This window comes from Salvia splendens, chromosome 7, assembly GCF_004379255.2.
Source record: "Salvia splendens isolate huo1 chromosome 7, SspV2, whole genome shotgun sequence".
NCBI lineage: Eukaryota > Viridiplantae > Streptophyta > Magnoliopsida > Lamiales > Lamiaceae > Salvia > Salvia splendens.
This window is the reverse complement of record NC_056038.1, coordinates 10,759,654-10,777,515: the sequence shown is the minus strand read 5'-3', so window position 1 is coordinate 10,777,515 and position 17,862 is coordinate 10,759,654. Positions and strand designations below refer to the sequence as shown.

The 17,862-nt window shown below is 43.6% G+C and overlaps 2 protein-coding genes and 1 pseudogene across 2 annotated transcripts; 2 read left to right on the top strand and 1 right to left on the bottom strand.

Annotated features, from left to right (window-relative positions):
- The first annotated feature begins 1,368 nt into the window (after positions 1-1,368).
- LOC121810380 lies at positions 1,369-2,066 on the top strand. The gene is made up of 2 exons (XM_042211165.1): positions 1,369-1,425; positions 1,500-2,066. Exons 1-2 carry the CDS (start codon positions 1,369-1,371, stop codon positions 2,064-2,066), a joined length of 624 nt encoding a protein of 207 aa, XP_042067099.1.
- A 4,384-nt stretch (positions 2,067-6,450) lies between these two features.
- On the top strand, positions 6,451-7,434 carry LOC121741258. The gene is made up of 2 exons (XM_042133968.1): positions 6,451-6,590; positions 6,686-7,434. Exons 1-2 carry the CDS (start codon positions 6,534-6,536, stop codon positions 7,271-7,273), a joined length of 645 nt encoding a protein of 214 aa, XP_041989902.1. The 5' UTR covers positions 6,451-6,533; the 3' UTR covers positions 7,274-7,434.
- A 400-nt stretch (positions 7,435-7,834) lies between these two features.
- On the bottom strand, positions 7,835-16,674 carry LOC121810379 (annotated as a pseudogene).
- Positions 16,675-17,862: the final 1,188 nt, after the last annotated feature.

The window sequence follows — 17,862 nt, the reverse complement described above, 5'->3', positions numbered from 1 at the left end:
TGTAAATTTTTTTTTTATTTTAGAAAGTTCTAAAATAATTGAGTCGTTTCTATTTTTGGCAAAAAGTAATAGTCTCTTTTACTTTATTTTCTCTTCGTCTTTCTTAATTTATTCTCAATTACTTTATTCAACATCTACTTAATACACTATTTGATACAGACAAACATGAGAACTCAGCCCAAAAGACTAGAGGTGGGTCCATACGATATATCGTATCGAAAATGTTGTATCGTTTATCGTATCGAAAATATCAGTATAAAAAAATTTCATATCGTTATCGTATTTAAAGTTTCGATATATCGAACTTTCGATACGGATAATATCAATATCATTACCGTATCTATATTTCGATATATCGTACCGAAATTCAGTATACCGTTTAGAACGATATATCAAAGATCAATACTTCAATATCGTATCGAAATTTCAATATATTTCGATATATATGGTATATATCGATAATTCAATATGTATTGATTTTCAATATAGTTCGGTATACCGAAAATATCGATATATATCGTATATTCGTTATAAAACGATATATCGCGGTATACGGAAATTTATATCGAAAACTTACGATATGATATTGTATCGTATCAAAAATTACGATATACCGAAAATTCGATAATTTTTCGATATTTTTCAATACGATACGAGCGATATATCATTTTTTGGGTATTTTTCCCCAGCCCTACAAAAGACTAGCATGTTAGGAGAGAGAGATAGAGTGCTCATTTAATCTATATACCACACACCTGTTGTGGTCACAACCTATATGAAAATTGAGTCCGTAATACTATTCTTAATCTTCGTGCCGAAAAGAAATGCTTTTATTAACAAGGAACGGAAGAAGTTCGTACTTAATTTGGCATTTGATGAGCTAAATTTATTGATAGACGGTCGTCTTAAAATATTAGTACTATAATTGATAATTATAGGTGCGTAACTACGGAATCATGAATCCGGATTATTTAAATTAATATCGTGATTACGAAGAATACGCGTTGATTTACGTGTTCGCCAAATTAAGAAATATAGGTGAAAACAATAATGTCGCCTCTATTACTTAATTAATTTTCCAGGCTTTTCTTTTAATTTTTGAAGATATTCCGTCGACGTTGATACGGAGGTACAATTAACAATGTTTTCAGCAAGTTGAATACATGGCTTCTCATTGATAATCTACATGTTAACAAATAGATACCTCCAAAATTTTCTTCAAGTTTCCACTTTAATTGGGACAGGATAATGCATTTGTCTTTTTCTATCCTCCTCCACACTATATATAACACTGTGGTAGTAGTCTGTACTTGTATACCCCTCCAATATATTTATTATTCTACCATAAGTACTATCAAATTAAAGGAAATGGCTGTCTGGTCTGCTGAAAATGCTACTAACGCTTATCTCAGAGCAATAAAAATGGTGAGCATAAACATTCCTACAATTAAAATCTTGTTCATTTGAAAATTCAATTTGTAATGAAAATGGTAATGCAGGGAGAGAGAAACAAGGAGCCAGACACGGCGGAGTTCATCTCCGCCCTGGTGGCCGGCACCAGTGCTCGCCTCATGGTGGTTGCATGCTCGGGCGCCGCCGACTGCACCACCTTAGCCCTGGTGGCTGCGGCCTACCAAACTGGGGGCCAGGTGGTGTGCATTGTCGGCGGCGCCAGTGAGGTGCAACAGTCGAGGCGAGCGTTGGGAGAAAGCGGAGCGGATGTGAAGTTCGTTGTGGGGAGTGCGGAGTTACTATTGGCGGGTGAGTACAGAGAAGCGGACTGCGTGGTAGTGGATTGCAGGATCAGAAACTGCCAGAGGATTCTAGAAAGTGCGAGAAGCGAGGCGTTGGTTTTGGGGTACAATGCTTTGTGCGGAGGCTTGGAGTTTGATAATGATGCGCATTTGCTACCAATAGGGGAAGGGCTGCTCGTGAGGAGGGCGGCGACGCAGCATCGTCGCCGGACGGAGAAGGGCGGCCGGTGGGTTGTGACGGTGGATAAGTTCACTGGTGAAGAGCATGTTTTTAGGGTTCGGAGTAAAGGCAAGTTTTGCAAGAGTAATTAAGTTTTCGTAATATGCCGTTACTTGCTTCTATTCTATATAAGTGGTAGAGAAATATGAGTTTTTGTTTGTTTCGATTATGAAGATCCTAATTGTAAATACTATATTGCGATTTATGTAGGATGTTATGTTGAATTTTGCTACTATTAATTTGAATTATTCAGTGTAAGAAACTGATTCTGCAAATTGAGAATCAATATTCATTTTGTATCTCAACCATCACTACCACTAATTATTTTCTAACGTAAGTGACATTAAATTAAAAAATTATATACCTTAATTAGTTACATTAAAGTCTTAATAATAAGTTCATGATTCAAATAGAACATAGAAACTTAAAATTAAAGAAAAAGATACTGTATGAAAAATAAGAGTGATACATAGAGTGAAATATAAAAACTGGACTATTTTTCAGTGTCAGATAAATTTGAAGTTTCAACGTACGGCATTTAGTGATCGATTAATGACCATCTAAACAAAAAAATTAGTAGTACTAATTTTAACCAAAATAAAAAATTCTGTCGCTAGATGATCTGTGGGCCCGTGGTAAAACAAATTTCTTACTTTTTACAATTTTCTAAAAATAAAAAATTCTTTCCCTTTTTGGTTTGTATAAAAAATAGAAGCTTTCCATTTTAGAAAATGGGCCCCTACAATCCATTAACATTAGAGCATTAGCAATGGGGACCGATAGCAAGGGCCGCGCGATCGGCGCCCCCATCGGCTCCCATTGTGGAGAGGGAGCTAATGGCCATTCCCTTTCGCCTCCACCCGAAGCACGCTGCATCGCCCCAGCCGATAGGCTCATCAGCCCTCATCGGCTTGCCTATCGGCTTCCATTGCGAGGTCGTTGGGCCGATGAGGAGCCGATATCAAACTTTAAAAAAAAAATCATCTCATCTACACACTATATGTACCTCATTCCCCAATTCACATTCATCTCTCTCCAATTTTAATTTTTTAAGAAAGATGGGTCTTGTCGAGGAGGACGAGCCGGAACCCGAGTCCAATTGATGTGTGTTTCCATTGTTTTCTATATTTTTTTTATATGTCTTTATCTTGTTTTATTTAATGTAGGATTTTTTTTGTTTTTTGCCGTATATTACGTTGTCTTTAATCTATACCAACAATTAAAAGTTAAATTTATAAAAAATAGTGATTATGTGGAAATGAGATGGGCTCTGAGATATGCTTTGGGATGGACTCTCATTGCAGGGAGATGGGCTCTGAGATGAGCATGCTGACGTGACACAGGAGAAAATTGAGATAGGCCTGAGATGGGCTCCAGAGATAGGCCACAATTGCTAATGCCCTTAATTACACTATTTTTTCTCTTATCTTTTTTACTTTATCCATTTTTCTCTTCCATTCTTTTACTTTACTCATTTTTTTCTTACTTTCTATTATTTTATCAAATTTGCATTATCTTCCGTGTTTCACTTATTTTATTTACAACTAATCACAATTTGTAAGTATTTTCTTTATTGTTTTCCTTAACTGTTGCTACTGTGTTTTAGTTTAAACTTACAACTACTTCCTACGCTAATATGCATCTCATTTTTTTGGTATAGAATATGCATCTCATTTTATAATCACTGTTTCATTCCACTTTATTATGGTAAATACATTACGTACGACTTCCATTAACACATTATTTTGGAGTAATATATAAAATTGAGTATGGTCTTCATTTCACTTGTTTCAATAACATTTCTTGAAATCTACGTCGACAAAAAGTAAGACATCTATTGGCTATTGCTGATGACGGATAGGATTGATTATATCCGATTGATAATTTAAGATTCATATAGCATCTAATTTTATGGTTTTGTTAATAATTAATCATTAGGCGTCATTCCATTACTTTATAGGAAAATATTTTAATTTTGTGTAGTGTATATGGATAAAGTAATAAATTTAATAGTGATATACAAATGGGCTAAAATAATCGGGGCAGAGGATATTCTGAAATGTAACTTCAGAAGTCAGAAGAAATACAATTAAATGAAGACCAAAACAAAAATAAGCCTCATATAGCAGTCAAGGTCGAATTATGCAACCCGAGTTTTATGACTACTAAATCAAATTCATATATTTGTACCTCCCAAATAACTCTTCAAATCAATTATAGGAGTAGTAAATAATAAATATGGCTAATCCAACATTTTAATAAAATATTCTAGAGGACACATCTGTAATTCTAAAATATTACTTAATAATTAGGATATTCTAATTATAATCATATTTCTCAATTTATGATTAGACTACTCCATGGAGAGGTGTTGTTTGGTTGGGTCCGCATGATGAGGCCGTCTGCCATGGAGAGCTGTTGTTTAGAGATAAATAATGAACGGATTAAAATTTCGAGCAAATCTTTTATCAACTTAGCTGGCATAGTGTAATTACCAATTAACCTAAACTTTATCTTTTATGACCTCAATTTGAATTTATTTTTAGAATAGACCCAATTTCGCAAAATTATGAAACTATGGTCTGTCAAAAAACGTGACATGTAAAACATTTTTCTCGAGATAAAACTAAAGAATTACAGAAGAATACAAACTTAATTATAAAGGTTAATATATTTTAATTGTATCTTTTTTACAATAATAATTACATAGTAGTAACATTTATTCTTACTTTGCCATGATTACACTAATTGATAACACTTTTACTTATTTAATTCTTTCTTCTTTCTTAGTCAGAAGATAGTACTGTATTAAAATCAACTTCATTTTTAGTCCATGAAAAATTGGGTTTGCACTTTTGGATTTGGATAAGAAATTTTAGAAAGTGAAAAATTGCACAATTAAAAACCTACAAAATACAACAAAAAATCAACTTAGAAAATTAGTACTAGAACAAATTATCAAAATAAAAAATACTTGTGGGATGCAACCATTGTAGGCCTCGCCTCGTCCGCGTGCTTATGCACTCATAAGCGTGTAATCGGCGCGTGCTTATAGCAGCTCATTATAGTGCTTAATGCAGCCACTGAGCACACGGTGTCTGATGCTATAAGCAAATGATGATCTTCAAATTCTTGATGAGTAGATACTTGCAAATTGCAATGCCCATATTTTGTAAGATTCTTTTGCTTAAACACTAGATCTGATTTATCACCTACCTTCATGCATATTTCCATCGAAGCTGGCCCACAAGCAAGCAATCAAGAAAAAAACTGAAATGAAGTCCAATTAATAGTGGCGTGGGCAGATGCATGCCATTTCAAATCTCTGCATCTCTCAGCAAACTGCTCCCCCTTTGCCTTTGGATACAGCTCACACTTAATTCCCTCATTGTGATTTGATATCTTGTTTTTTTTTACCCTTTGATCGACAGATGTTTAGACAGCAACGAGGCATGCCTCTTTGTGCTTGTGTCTGAGGTTGGAAACAACTTGATCTCATCTACATCTCTGTATTCCTGTCCGGGGACAGTGGAAACCGCCATCCCTTCTCACACTTACAAACATTATTCAAATCAAACTCACCACCATTTAATTATATGTGGAAACAGCCTTTTTATTACTAGTGTTTAGCACTTAGTTTTCCAGCAAATACTCTGTTAATTAAGTTGACTTCGTTATTGTCTAGGTTTCAGTTGTCCCTCTCACCTACAACATTACAGCTAATATGCATAATTTTCAACGTGCGTTTGGATTAAGATAAGATTAATTATATAGTATACGACTCTCAAACATCACCACTAATTACGATAATTAACTTCCACGAAACTCACTCCTCCATACCATTTGTTAACTGCTTAAATAGTTAGCCAATGCCTTAATTCAACTTGTATTTGGAAATCATATTTCATCTCCTACTTTGTAGTCTAATCAACTTAAACTTGTAGTATTTGTATGGAAATAGTAGTACATTTTATCTTCTTGGAAACAAGTTGGTTTTTTACATTATTATTTATATAATGTCCAAGTATGGCCAGTTGGATACACACAGTCCCCACATGCTTCTCTCTCTCTCTCTCTCTCTCTCTCTCTCTCGTCGCTCGGAGCGCTCTCTAGGCAGAGCGACGCGACAGTTCGGATATCTGCCTGCGAGAGACTCGAGAGCTGCGCGCGCGCCTCTCTAAGATAATCTCTCTCTATCTAGAGAGCATCTCTCTCTCTCTCTATCTCTACTCCGATCTAGCTCTATCTCTCTCTCTCTCTCTCTCTCTCTCTCTCTCTCTCTCTCTCTCTCTCTCTCTCTCTCTCTCTCTCTCTCTCTCTCTATCTCTCTCTCTCTCTCTCTCTCTCTCTCTCTCTCTCTCTCTCTCTCTCTCTCTCTCTCTCTCTCTCTCTCTCTCTCTCTCTCTCTCTCTCTCTCTCTCTCTCTCTCTCTCTCTCTCTCTCTCTCTCTCTCTCTCCATATATAGTATATTTCTCAACAAGAGTTTTGGAAAATCACACTCACCAACACAATCCACTACTGCTCTTAGGATTCACCATTTTCCCAACATTTGCAAGAAATGGCTTACTGGTCTGCTGAAAATGGCACCAAGGCCTATCTCAAAACCATGAGAATGGTGAGTTCATTAATACTATGTTCAAATCCCAAATCAAGAAACTAATGAATGATTATTAGCTTTTGCTTATTAGTACTTCTTTTATGTATTTGCAGGGAAAGAATGCTAAAGAGCCAAATGGAGCAGAATTCATCTCAGCCATGGCAGCAGGGAACAATGCTCAATTCATGGTGGTTGCCTGCAGTGGAGCGGCAGACTCCACCGCCCTCGCCCTCCTAGCAGCAGCGCAGCAAACCGGAGGGCGCCTCGTCTGCATTCTCCAAGGCCAGGACGAGATCCTCTCCTCCACAGCCGCCCTCGGCCCCAATGCAGGCAACATTGACTTCGTCATAGGGGACGCCAAGGTGCTCATCCCAGGCTGCTACAAGGACTCGGACTTCATTGCCATTGACTGCAACCTTGAGAACCACGAGGAGATCATAGGGGTCTCTGTGCAAGAGAATGCCAGGGCTCATGGAAACACAATTGTGCTCGGATACAACGCCTTCTGCAGGGAGACCTGGAGGAACAGCCCTCTGCGCACGCAGCTGCTGCCCATCGGAGAGGGACTGCTGCTTACAAGAGTGGCACCGCCTGCTGCCAAGAGGAGTAAGAGCAACTGGATTGTGAAGGTGGATAAGTGCACCGGTGAAGAACATGTCTTCCGAGTCAGATCCTCTGTGGGGAGATTCATCAGAGCCTGAAATCTTGATCAATCTTTCTTTTTTTCCTTTGGTTTAGATTTTTAGCTTCATTGAAAGATATTCTCGATTAGGATTAATTTTGTCAACTGTATATAGAGTATCACAATCAGTAGAGGTAGAGAAGTATCAATTTTGCCAAACCAACTCAAAAAATTTAGTCATGATTGCATCTTAAACAGATTTAGATTTTTTTTCTTTCTTGATCAGATTATTCACCAAAGCAAAGCCACAAAAAGGTGATCATATGCTAATCTTGTTCAATCCAAAATCCTGTATTTATATGCAAAAACAAAGTAGAATTGATCGAAGGAGAAGTCAAAACTGATGAATCAATGAGGGAAAAACAGCCTTCTCAATTACACTACAAATCTTGATAAATTCAAGAAGGTGGAGATAGAGAATCTCCCAATATGCATTAACTAAAGGCTATACTAGACTATAACAAATTCAACATGCATGTAAAAGGATTCAAGCGGTTAGTACAAGTCTACTACACATACTAACCCTAACACATTTACAATTGCTAAGAAATGCCACGGCTTCGGCTATCGTGACCTTAATTTAGTAGTGGTAGAGTTCACGTACAACTGCTTCCATTGACGGCCTCTCTTCTGGAGATTCATGGGTGCACACGGCAGCAAGATTTGCAAGCATTGCAGCTTCAGATTCTTTGAACACCCCATGGAGATTAGTATCTATGAAGTCAAGGCTGCAAGACTCAGCAGAAGATCTCATAGAAGCCACATATTTCCCCTTTCCAGACAGGATCTGGAAGAGCATATGTTAAGGAGTAAAGGCTAGTGCTTTAGGAAAGGAAAACTCGAAGTGTTTATTGAAGGAAAAGAACAAGTAACACTCCTCACGAAGAGGCCTAACGACTACGTCGTCCACAAATTGATCGTCCAAAAAGATGATTTTCTTCTTCTTGGTTTACATCTATTTATAGCTTCCTAAGTCGCTAGGGTTACAACACAAAAGTAGGAACTGCTAGCTTATTTGAATTTGAAATGCAATAAAATAGGAACAACTTTCTCTCTCGTAAACTTCTCCAGCTGCTTCCTTCTTTCTCTCTGCCGGCCAAACTACCCTTCTATCTCCACGCCTATAAACTCTCCAGCTGTTACCCGTATTAACTGCCTCGCCGGTCAAAACAGCCTTGTCCGCAAGGCTGAAGAAAGGAAATTGGCCTCGAACATCCGCCACATCCATCCAAGTTGCTTCCTCTTCATCCAAGTCACCCCACTTGATTAGAACCTGGTCTACCGAGTCCCCCTCACGGTCCACGGAGCGACGGTCTAACACTGCCTCAGGAAGGAATGGGGGTTCATGCTCGACCACCCCGTCTGGTAACGTCGGATCAGCCACCTCCCCCCCGATGGCTCGTTTGAGGAGGGAAACATGGAAAACCGGGTGGATGCGAGAGGACGTCGGAAGCTGCAGGCGGTAGGCTGTGCTGCCGATCCGAGCCTCGATCCGGAAAGGGCCGAAGTAGCGAGGGGCCAGCTTTCGATTTCGGGCGGAGAATAAAGTGGCCTGCCTATGCGGTCTGAACCTTAAGTAAACCAGGTCGCCTACGACGTATTCCACATCTCTGCGGTGTTTGTTCGCCGATACAGTCATCCGGTGCTGAGCCCGACGAAGGTGGTGCTTTAGAAGTTCCAAGGCTTCGTCGCGCGCACGCAGGCAGTCGATGGTGGCTTGGGCCTGAATCTCCCCCGGCAGGAACGCATGGATCGTCGGTGGGGGGCGACCGTAAACCGCCTCGAAAGGAGTCGTTCCCGCCGCCGAATGGGAGCTCGTGTTGTAGCAATATTCCGCCCACGCGAGCCATTTATACTAGTGCTTATGCCTCTCCGACGAAAAACAACGCAGATATGTTTGCAGGCATCTGTTCAACACCTTTGTCTGTCCATCCGTCTCCGGATGATATGCGGAGCTCATTTTTAGTTTAGTTCCGGTGGCGCGAAACAGCTCTCGCCAAAACGAGCTTAGGAAGATGGGGTCTCGATCAGAAACGATTGATCGGGGGATGCCATGGAGCCGGATGACCTCGCTGGTGAAAGCGTCCGCCACCTGTCAGGCCGAGAACGAGTGACGCAGGCCGATGAAGTGAGCATACTTCGATAATCGGTCAACGACGACCAAGATGCAGTCGATACCGTCTGCTCTGGGTAGACCTGAAATAAAGTCCATGCTTATATCTTCCCAAATTCTGTCCGGGATCGGAAGGGGTTGCAGGAGACCAGTCGGGGATTTGGTGTCTGATTTATTCTTTTGACAAGTTGCGCAGGCTGCAACGAAGTTAGTGACGTGCTTCATCATTCCCGGCCAATAGACGTTAGATGCTATGCGGCGATAGGTCCGATAGGCACCGGAGTGGCCGCCACTTGGCGTGGTGTGGAACTCGGCCAGCAACTTCTGGATCCATGGGGAATGGGGCGGAATCACTAGTCGGCCTTTATAGAATAAGGCGCCGTGGATCAGCTCGTAGTGGGACTTCGCCGGAAGCCCTGCCTCCAATTCTGACCTGATCTTGGCCAATGCCGGGTCAGCTGGTATCTCCGACTGAACGGCTGCCCATTCCGGCCAAATCGGTCTAGAGATCGCCGATAGTTCTATCGAGGCCTCATCATGCCGTGAAAGGGCATCGGCGGCTATATTTAGCCTCCCCTCCTTATAGATGATAGCAAAGTCATATCCCAATAGCTTCGCAGCCCAATTTTGTTGCGCCGGGGTCGCGAGAGGGCGTGCCAGCAGTTGTCGAAGACTCTGCTGATCTGTGTGCACGATGAAACGGCGGCCAAGTAAATACGGGCGCCAGTGGTGGATGGCGAGGACGAGGGCCATAAGTTCCTTCTCATATGCTGATTTTGCTAACCAACGAGTCGCCAACGTCTTGCTAAAGTAAGCTACGGGCTAGCACTCCTGCATTAGGACCGCGCCCAAGCCCCGGCCCGACGCGTCGCACTCGATAGTGAACTCCTTGGAGAAATCCGGCGTATACAAGAGAGGGGCCGAGGTTAGAGCTGCCTTCAAAGCGTCAAACGCCGCTGCTGCGTCAGACGGCCAGACCCAACGTGGTTTGGATAAGGGGGGCTGCGGTTTCTTTAAGAGGGCGGTCAGGGGAGCCACAATTTTGCCATAATTCCTTATGAAACGGCGGTAGTATCCGGTGAGGCCGAGAAATCCCCGGATGCCTTTTAGAGATGTGGGGGTCGGCCAACGTAGCACCGCCGAGACCTTGGCTGGATCCATCCTTACACCGTCATAGGATACGATATGTCCGAGGTATTCCACGATGTCACGTCCCAAAAGGAACTTCTTCGGATTAACCACCAGCGAGTGGGCGTGTAGGGAGTCGAACACCAGCCGTAGGTGACTCATGTGGGCCTCCCAAGAGTCGTTATACACTAAGATGTCGTCAAAGAAAACCAGGACGAATTTCCGCAGTGCCGGGCGAAATATATCATTCATCAGACTCTGGAAGGTTGCCGGTGCATTGGTGAGACCAAACGGCATGACCAAAAACTCATAGTACCCTGAGTGGGTGCGGAACGCGGTTTTATGTACGTCGTCTTGTGCCACCCTGATTTGATGATAGCCGACCTTAAGGTCGATCTTGCTAAACCATCTAGCCCCATGCAATTCATCGAGGAGTTCCTGGATGACCGGAATCGGGTATTTTTCCGGCACTGTCCTCTTGTTGAGCTCCCTATAGTCGACGCAGAACCTCCATGATCCGTCTTTTTTGCGGACTAAAAGAACCGGGCTCGAGTATGGGCTGGTACTCGGCTGGATTACTCCTGACGCCAACATTTCCGCCACCAACTTCTCCATTTCATCCTTCTGCAGGTGGTTGTATCGGTATGGGCGGACTGAGACGGGTTCTGCTCCGGGTAACAGAGGAATCTGGTGGTCCGTGCGACGGGCCGGCGGCAGCCCTGGACCAGTTGTAGTAGCTGGGAGCGGGCAGCAGCGGGCAGCGAGCTACTGATCCTGAACCCGTCCGGTCCAGTCTCCTTCTCCACAGCGTCGAGGCAGCGGAGGTCCTGGGGGGAGCATGCGCGACACATAAGGGTGGGGTCTCCTTGAATGGTCACCGGCCTGCCGTCGACCGAAAATTTCATTGACGAGTGCAACCAGTTAGCTAGGACTTTGCCCAAGGAGGCAAGCCAAGAAACGCCCAGTATGACGTCAATGTTGCGGAGGGGAAAAATGTAACATGATAGGGAAAATGTTTCCGACGCCATCGTCAATGGCACCTGATGGCAAATGTCGTTGGCCCGCCGTTTCGACCCGTCTCCCAGTAGAACGGAGTAAGGCGAGGTCGAGGTAATTGGTAGCCTCAACGTGCTGGCGAGCTGCTCCGAAATGAAACAATGGCTGGCGCCGCTATCCACCATAACCTTGACCTGCTGTTGCCCGGTAGTACCAAAAAACTTCATGGTTCGCGACGTGTCGATCCCATGGCGGGACAGCTCCGACAATTGCAGTTCCAGGTCCGGGTCTGCAGTCTCCTGGTCGTCACACGGAGTGTCATCTGAGGTCTCGTCGTCGTTGTCCCAGACGAGAACATTCAGGGTCTTGGGGGGACTCCTAAGAGTCGGCCCAAATTTCAATCGGCATTTGAAACAAGTTCCCGCCGTGATGTGTCTCTGATATTCCTCCGTGGAAATGTTCCGGAAACTTTTCGGTCCCGGTCGAGACGAGCCTGACGAAAAGGTTGGTGAGGTGTGAGAATATCCCTTCGAGAAGGGCCCCGCCGACGGCCTGGAATGTGAATTGCCAAAGTGAGGGACTGCCCTGACTTTGACCCCGGGGCGTGTGCGGCTGTGAGCGAGTCGATATCTAATGCCAGTTCGACTGCATCCTCGTAGGTTGTGATTTTCGCTGCCTTCATTTGGAGGCGAACCTCAGGACGGAGGGCCGCCATAAAAAACCCGAGATACTGGTGGCTGGCAATGTCTGGTACCTGAGCAAGGCGCGCCTCAAAAGCAGCCACGTAGTCGACAAGAGATCCGGTATGTCGCACCGCGGCGAACGCCTCATACTCGTCCAGCGCCCCATTACCACCGAAACGCTTCATCAATTCACGTGCAAACCGAGCCCAAGAGAGATTTGGGACCCGTTTACGCAGTAGCTGGTACAACGGAAGAGCTGGGCATGCAAGCGCTACCATCGCGATGCCAACTCTATTCTCGGGGGTCGTCTCCGCAATCAAAAAGTATTGTTCTGCCCGTGCCAGCCATGCCAGGGCATCAGTACCCTCAAATGTCGGCATTGGTGATGGCGTCTTGCCTCTCGTGGGCACTGAGTTTGACTCCGAGCTCTCCAGAGGGTCGTTCTCGCCCGTACCCGTACCGAATTTGGTGTTGATCGCCGCGAACCCTGTTTGGATTTCTGCCACCAAGGCGTCGACTTTTGCCGCCAACGCTATCGCCCGTTCATCCGATAGTTGTAACCGAGCGTTGAATTCTTCGGTAGCCTTCTCCAACCCATCCAATCGCATATCCGTTCTAGAATTAACCATCGTCACCGCACCAATTTGTTAAGGAGTAAAGGCTAGTGCTTTAGGAAAGAAAAACTCAAAGTGTTTATTGAAGGAAAGGAACAAGTAACACTCCTCACGAAGAGGCCTAACGACTACGTCGTCCACAAATTGATCCTCCAAAAAGATTATCTTCTTCTTCTTGGTTTACATCTATTTATAGCTTCCTAAGTCGCTAGGGTTACAACACAAAAGTAGGAATTGCTAGCTTATTTGAATTTGAAATGCAATAAAATATGAACAACTTTCTCTCTCGTAAACTTCTCCAGCTGCTTCCTTCTTTCTCTCTGCCGGCCTAACTACACTCCAGCTGCTGCTTCCTTCTTTCTCTCTGCCGGCTAAACTACCCTTCTATCTCCACGCCTATAAACTCTCCAGCTGTTACCCGTATTAGCATACACATCACTTTTCTCAGTGAAACGGCCAGTGTTTGTGTACTCAGAAGCAAGGTACCCCATAGCAGCGCTAGCTTTGAGTGCTGAGAAGACTGTGTCATCAGTGACAAGTTTGTGCAGGCACGAGTCAGATAGCAAGGGCTTCGACCACTGGTTGATGAGCACATTCTTACCAGAAATGTTTTGATGAACCATAGACGGCTTGTTCACCTTGCACCCATGCAAATACTCCACACCTATTCAAGTCAAAGAGAAACCTTAGATTCTTAATTTGCTTAGCTATGGAATGCACAACTACTGTTGCTAACAATTTGAGGATCAAGAAATCCTGATATGAGTTATATCTTAAATTCAAACTATAAATAGTTTTGATCATGTATCTGTTGCACTGAACAGATAACACATTTTAAACAGGGTGAAGCCTACTTGGATTATAACATTCTTCTGTAGAGTGAGCCTTTACTCATATGAACATAAAGCATAAAAAAGACTGTAGGGAGATGAAATGATATTCAAAAGAATGATGCCTTTAGCAATCCCATTGATTATGGAAACTCTAGTAGACCATTCAAGAACATGGCCGTCGCCCTCCTTGAGATCAAGATACCGGAACAAACTTCCATTAGGTATATAATCATAAACGAGGAAACCTTCACCGCGGCCTCTAGAACTGCAGAACCCTCTAAGCATGACCAAATTTTCATGCCTCAACGAGGTGAGGATGTTCAACCCCTTCAAGAATTCTGCTTCCTCGGATTTGCAGCTACTCTTAGTAATCCTCTTAACAACAACAATGGATCCATCTCTCAAAGTTCCTCTATATGTCACAGAGTAGTTACTCTTTCCCAGTAAATTCTTATCAGCAAAGTACTGAGTAGCTGTCTCGACCTCCTGCAGGTTTAGCCTAAAGCTCTGCATAACTACTTGCAAACCACCAAAACGACGATCCTCAGCCAACAGATCCCATCCATTTGAGTACTCAAGGCTGACAAGTGGAGATCCATTCTTTCTGTAACCCTCCTTGACACGGTCAGTACTGAGTCGGCTCTCAGACATTTCAAATGCACTACCAAGCTTCTGCTTACGCCTACGGTAGATTTCAAACGACAGAACGCCAACAGCTGATACAATAACAGAAACTACCACTACGCCAACAGTCAACGAGACACCCGAAGTATTCGATTTCTTGGAGCAAGAACCCTGGCTGCAGTTCAAATTGAGATCAGCAGTCTCTGGTATATTCTTGGTTAAGAGACCATCCCCTCCTCCTGCATAAGGCTCTGGCCTCTCAGAGCTGGGACGATCCGAATCAGTACAGCTCCTCAGAGAAGAGAAACCAGAACCACACAGCCCAGGATTATTATCATATTGAAACCCATCCACCAGCCTCTTTAGAGCTTCAACCATCAAACACCATATAAAATCAAAAATCATGTAAAAAGAGAAAATATACTATACTTTACCAAGAGGCACATTGCCAGAGAGGGTGTTGTTTCGAACATCCAAGACTTCGAGCAACGGTGCATCAGCCAATTTGGTAGGGATTGATCCGAAGAGGTGGTTGAAACTGAGGTCTAGTCTTATTAAGACTCTCAAATTGCCCAACATGGCAGGGATTGCACCACTCAAAAGATTGGATTGCAGAGCTAGAACGTTCAACTTCTTCAGAGAACCCAGCTGTGTGGGTATACTCCCACTCAGCTGGTTATAACACAGCTGCAAAACTACACGTAGATACCAAAATTTGACTTCAAAAAGAAATTAAAACTTCAACAAACAAGCAAGATCTTAAAATGAGAAAAGATAGAGAAAATGCCAAAATCCTACAACTGTAAACACATGAAAAAAAAAAACAGAATTGTGATGGAACTGGTCAAGAAAAAGTCTACAAAAATCCTACCAAAACTGTAAGGTAGTTCAATTTGAAAAAATCCAAATATCTGACAAAGTTCTAATCTTTCAAGAAAAGATCCAATCTTTCAAGTTTCAACATAAACCCTAAACGCAAATGCGAATGAATTGTTTCAACAGCTCCAAGTTTTCAGCAAAATGATATCTTGGGATGGAATACAAAACGTAGTAAGAAAAGAGGCGAAAATATAGAGCTAATAAGTGCTATAGACCTTGCAGATTTTGCATGTTACCGAGCTCCGGCGGAATCTCGCCGGAGAAATGATTAACGTTGAGGTACAAATCGCTGAGCTCAGTCAAGTTAGCCAGCTCCACTGGTATTTCTCCGTACAAGGAATTGTAATGCAGATACAAACCCGTTAAGTGGTGCAGGCCGCCAACCGCCGGCGACAATTTCCCGGCGAGGCCTTTCCCCTGCAGCGTAATGTTGGTCACCTTCAGAGAACCTAGCTGTGTGGGTATATCTTGATAATATTTCTGTCATATGTATTAATCAAAATGAACTCAGTCATTCTTCATCTGGAAAATAAAATACAAAATGAAAGCCAGTTTGATTGCTTGATCAAAGTGGGGTCTGTATTTGTTGTGATGTTCTCTGGTTCCACACTTGCGCTAATGTAAACTTAGAAGCAATATGTATTTGATATGCGCCATAATTGAGTGAAAGTTGGGGTGATGCCATACTTGTCATTGTATTTATGTATGTTTTGGTTGCAAGTGAATGACATAGTGGTTGTGTGATACGAGTCCTTCTTTAGTTTAGATGTATTTTATCTTCCATATCTTTTATTTAGTTATCTTTTGATTCATAGCTATCTTTAGTTGTTTAATTTGTTTAGATATTATAGGGATTTAGCATATCCTTTTGTATCCACACATATTATAAATATGTGTGGAGTCTTTCATAATAGTTAGTCAATGAATATATGAATGATCGTTTATTTGGCTCAATTAATTGTGCATCAAGAAATTCTCTTTATCGCTGCCGACGAGAACCTCTCTCGCGCTTAGCAACCATCCGCCGGAAGTCATCGCCGACCCAAATCTCTTGGGCGCTCGACGACGACAGCACTCGTTTCTTGATTGTGTTCGATATTTTGACGTTGAGGAAGGCATTCCTTAACAACTGGTGCTTTCATCCCGTACTCATCCTCCGTCTTCGTTCATCTATATCCAAAAAAAACACACCTTTTCAACCTACACCTCCGATAAGAAGCACAAGTTCTCTCCCTCTTCTTTCATACATCATTTCATGGCCGCTCCCCGGACCTGCTGGGACCTGCCATATCGATCCCACCACCAGCAATTGGGGCAACAGAGACAGCCCTGGGACCTGCCACGACAGAGACAATCAAGGGGAGTCCAGCCCTATGTCTCACGGATCAGCCACATCAAGCTAATGAGTCACCGACCAGCGCCGCCTCACCGAATGAGGTCAGTCCAGCCCTGCGGCCCCACTTGTTGGGATCCTCCTAGTAACCGACCACTACCGAGTTTTCAGCCCTATGACCCACCATAGTCGCAACGACCCTCTCGTTGGTAACCATCACCTCACCGAGCATCGCAAGGATACTCGAATTCTGATCAGCCACTGCCGCGTTGGCCTAGTTGCTGGGATCCGCCCCGACAACGAACCGACCATTGCTATCGCCCGTTGCAGCTTCAATATCAGTCTCGTTCAGCCACCAAAGTGGACAGCTTATTGGAGGCGTTGGACAGGGCATTGGACAGGATGGAAACTCGTATTGATGCCATAGATCGCCGGGTGAGCAAAATCCGATCGTCGCAGCAGCATGTTCGTGATCAGCCAGATGTCTCTCCGTATCTCCAGAAGATAGAATATTCTCCATTGAGAAATACTATACCTTCTTTTGGGACGTCAGGTTTACCCCATAATGATCCATCGTCTCCGCCGTAACACCGCACCAATGCCAATCAGCCCCCAGCACGCCAGCCTCCGTGTGGGGAACCACCTCTAACGGCAACCACTGCCGCAGACCAGGTCCACCAACCTTACCAGCCGCCACCGCTGCTGCGATTAAATTGCCAGCCGCAGCAGCCGAGTCCGGCACCGGCTGTGGAGCTACTGCCGAACTCCGCTCCAGGACCTACCCAGCCCGTACACCCGCCGCCCGTGACAACTCCATTTTTGGCCACTAATCGTCGTTCTCAAGCTGTTGTCCTGAGCTCAAGGACAAAGGAGTGGCAAACGAAACTGCAGGATGATGATGAGTGTTGTTTAATAAATGAAGTTGTGCCTTGCCTTCATGATCTTGTTTGGGGAGAGAGCATTATTGAAGACAAAAGGATTGAGAATGAGATAGGACCGAAAGGTTTAGTTGGTTGTAAAGATGTTGAAGATAGTGATATCTTTAAGATGATCAACATGATCATAGTGCGCGCATTCGATCCTGGTATATGCGTCGGTTTTAGCAAAAGAAACTGTGAATTTCTTGCCTTGACAAGGGAAAAAACGGATCTACATGATAGCGGGCAGGAGCTGCCACATGATGAATTTATCACGTGCTTGTTTGCCACAGAGACCTTTCGCATCGAGCTACACAGTCCTGCAAAACCCGTTGTCTGCACTCGTGTTCGAAAATTTAATGGGGATGATGGCGGGGGATGCACAACTATTTCGTGGGTGTTTGATCCAGGAGGAGATATTTCAACCCTCTTCATTGCTTCGTGGTTTTCACCTTGAGGACAAGGTGGATTTTAACCTAGGGGGAGTT

Excerpts from the sequence above, each read along its gene's own strand:
- LOC121810380 (XM_042211165.1), top strand. The coding sequence starts at position 1,369 with ATGGCTGTCTGGTCTGCTGAAAATGCTACTAACGCTTATCTCAGAGCA. Across the intron at positions 1,426-1,499 it reads ATCTCAGAGCAATAAAAATG|GGAGAGAGAAACAAGGAGCC; the intron begins GTGAGCATAAAC and ends ATGGTAATGCAG.
- LOC121741258 (XM_042133968.1), top strand. The coding sequence starts at position 6,534 with ATGGCTTACTGGTCTGCTGAAAATGGCACCAAGGCCTATCTCAAAACC. Across the intron at positions 6,591-6,685 it reads ATCTCAAAACCATGAGAATG|GGAAAGAATGCTAAAGAGCC; the intron begins GTGAGTTCATTA and ends ATGTATTTGCAG.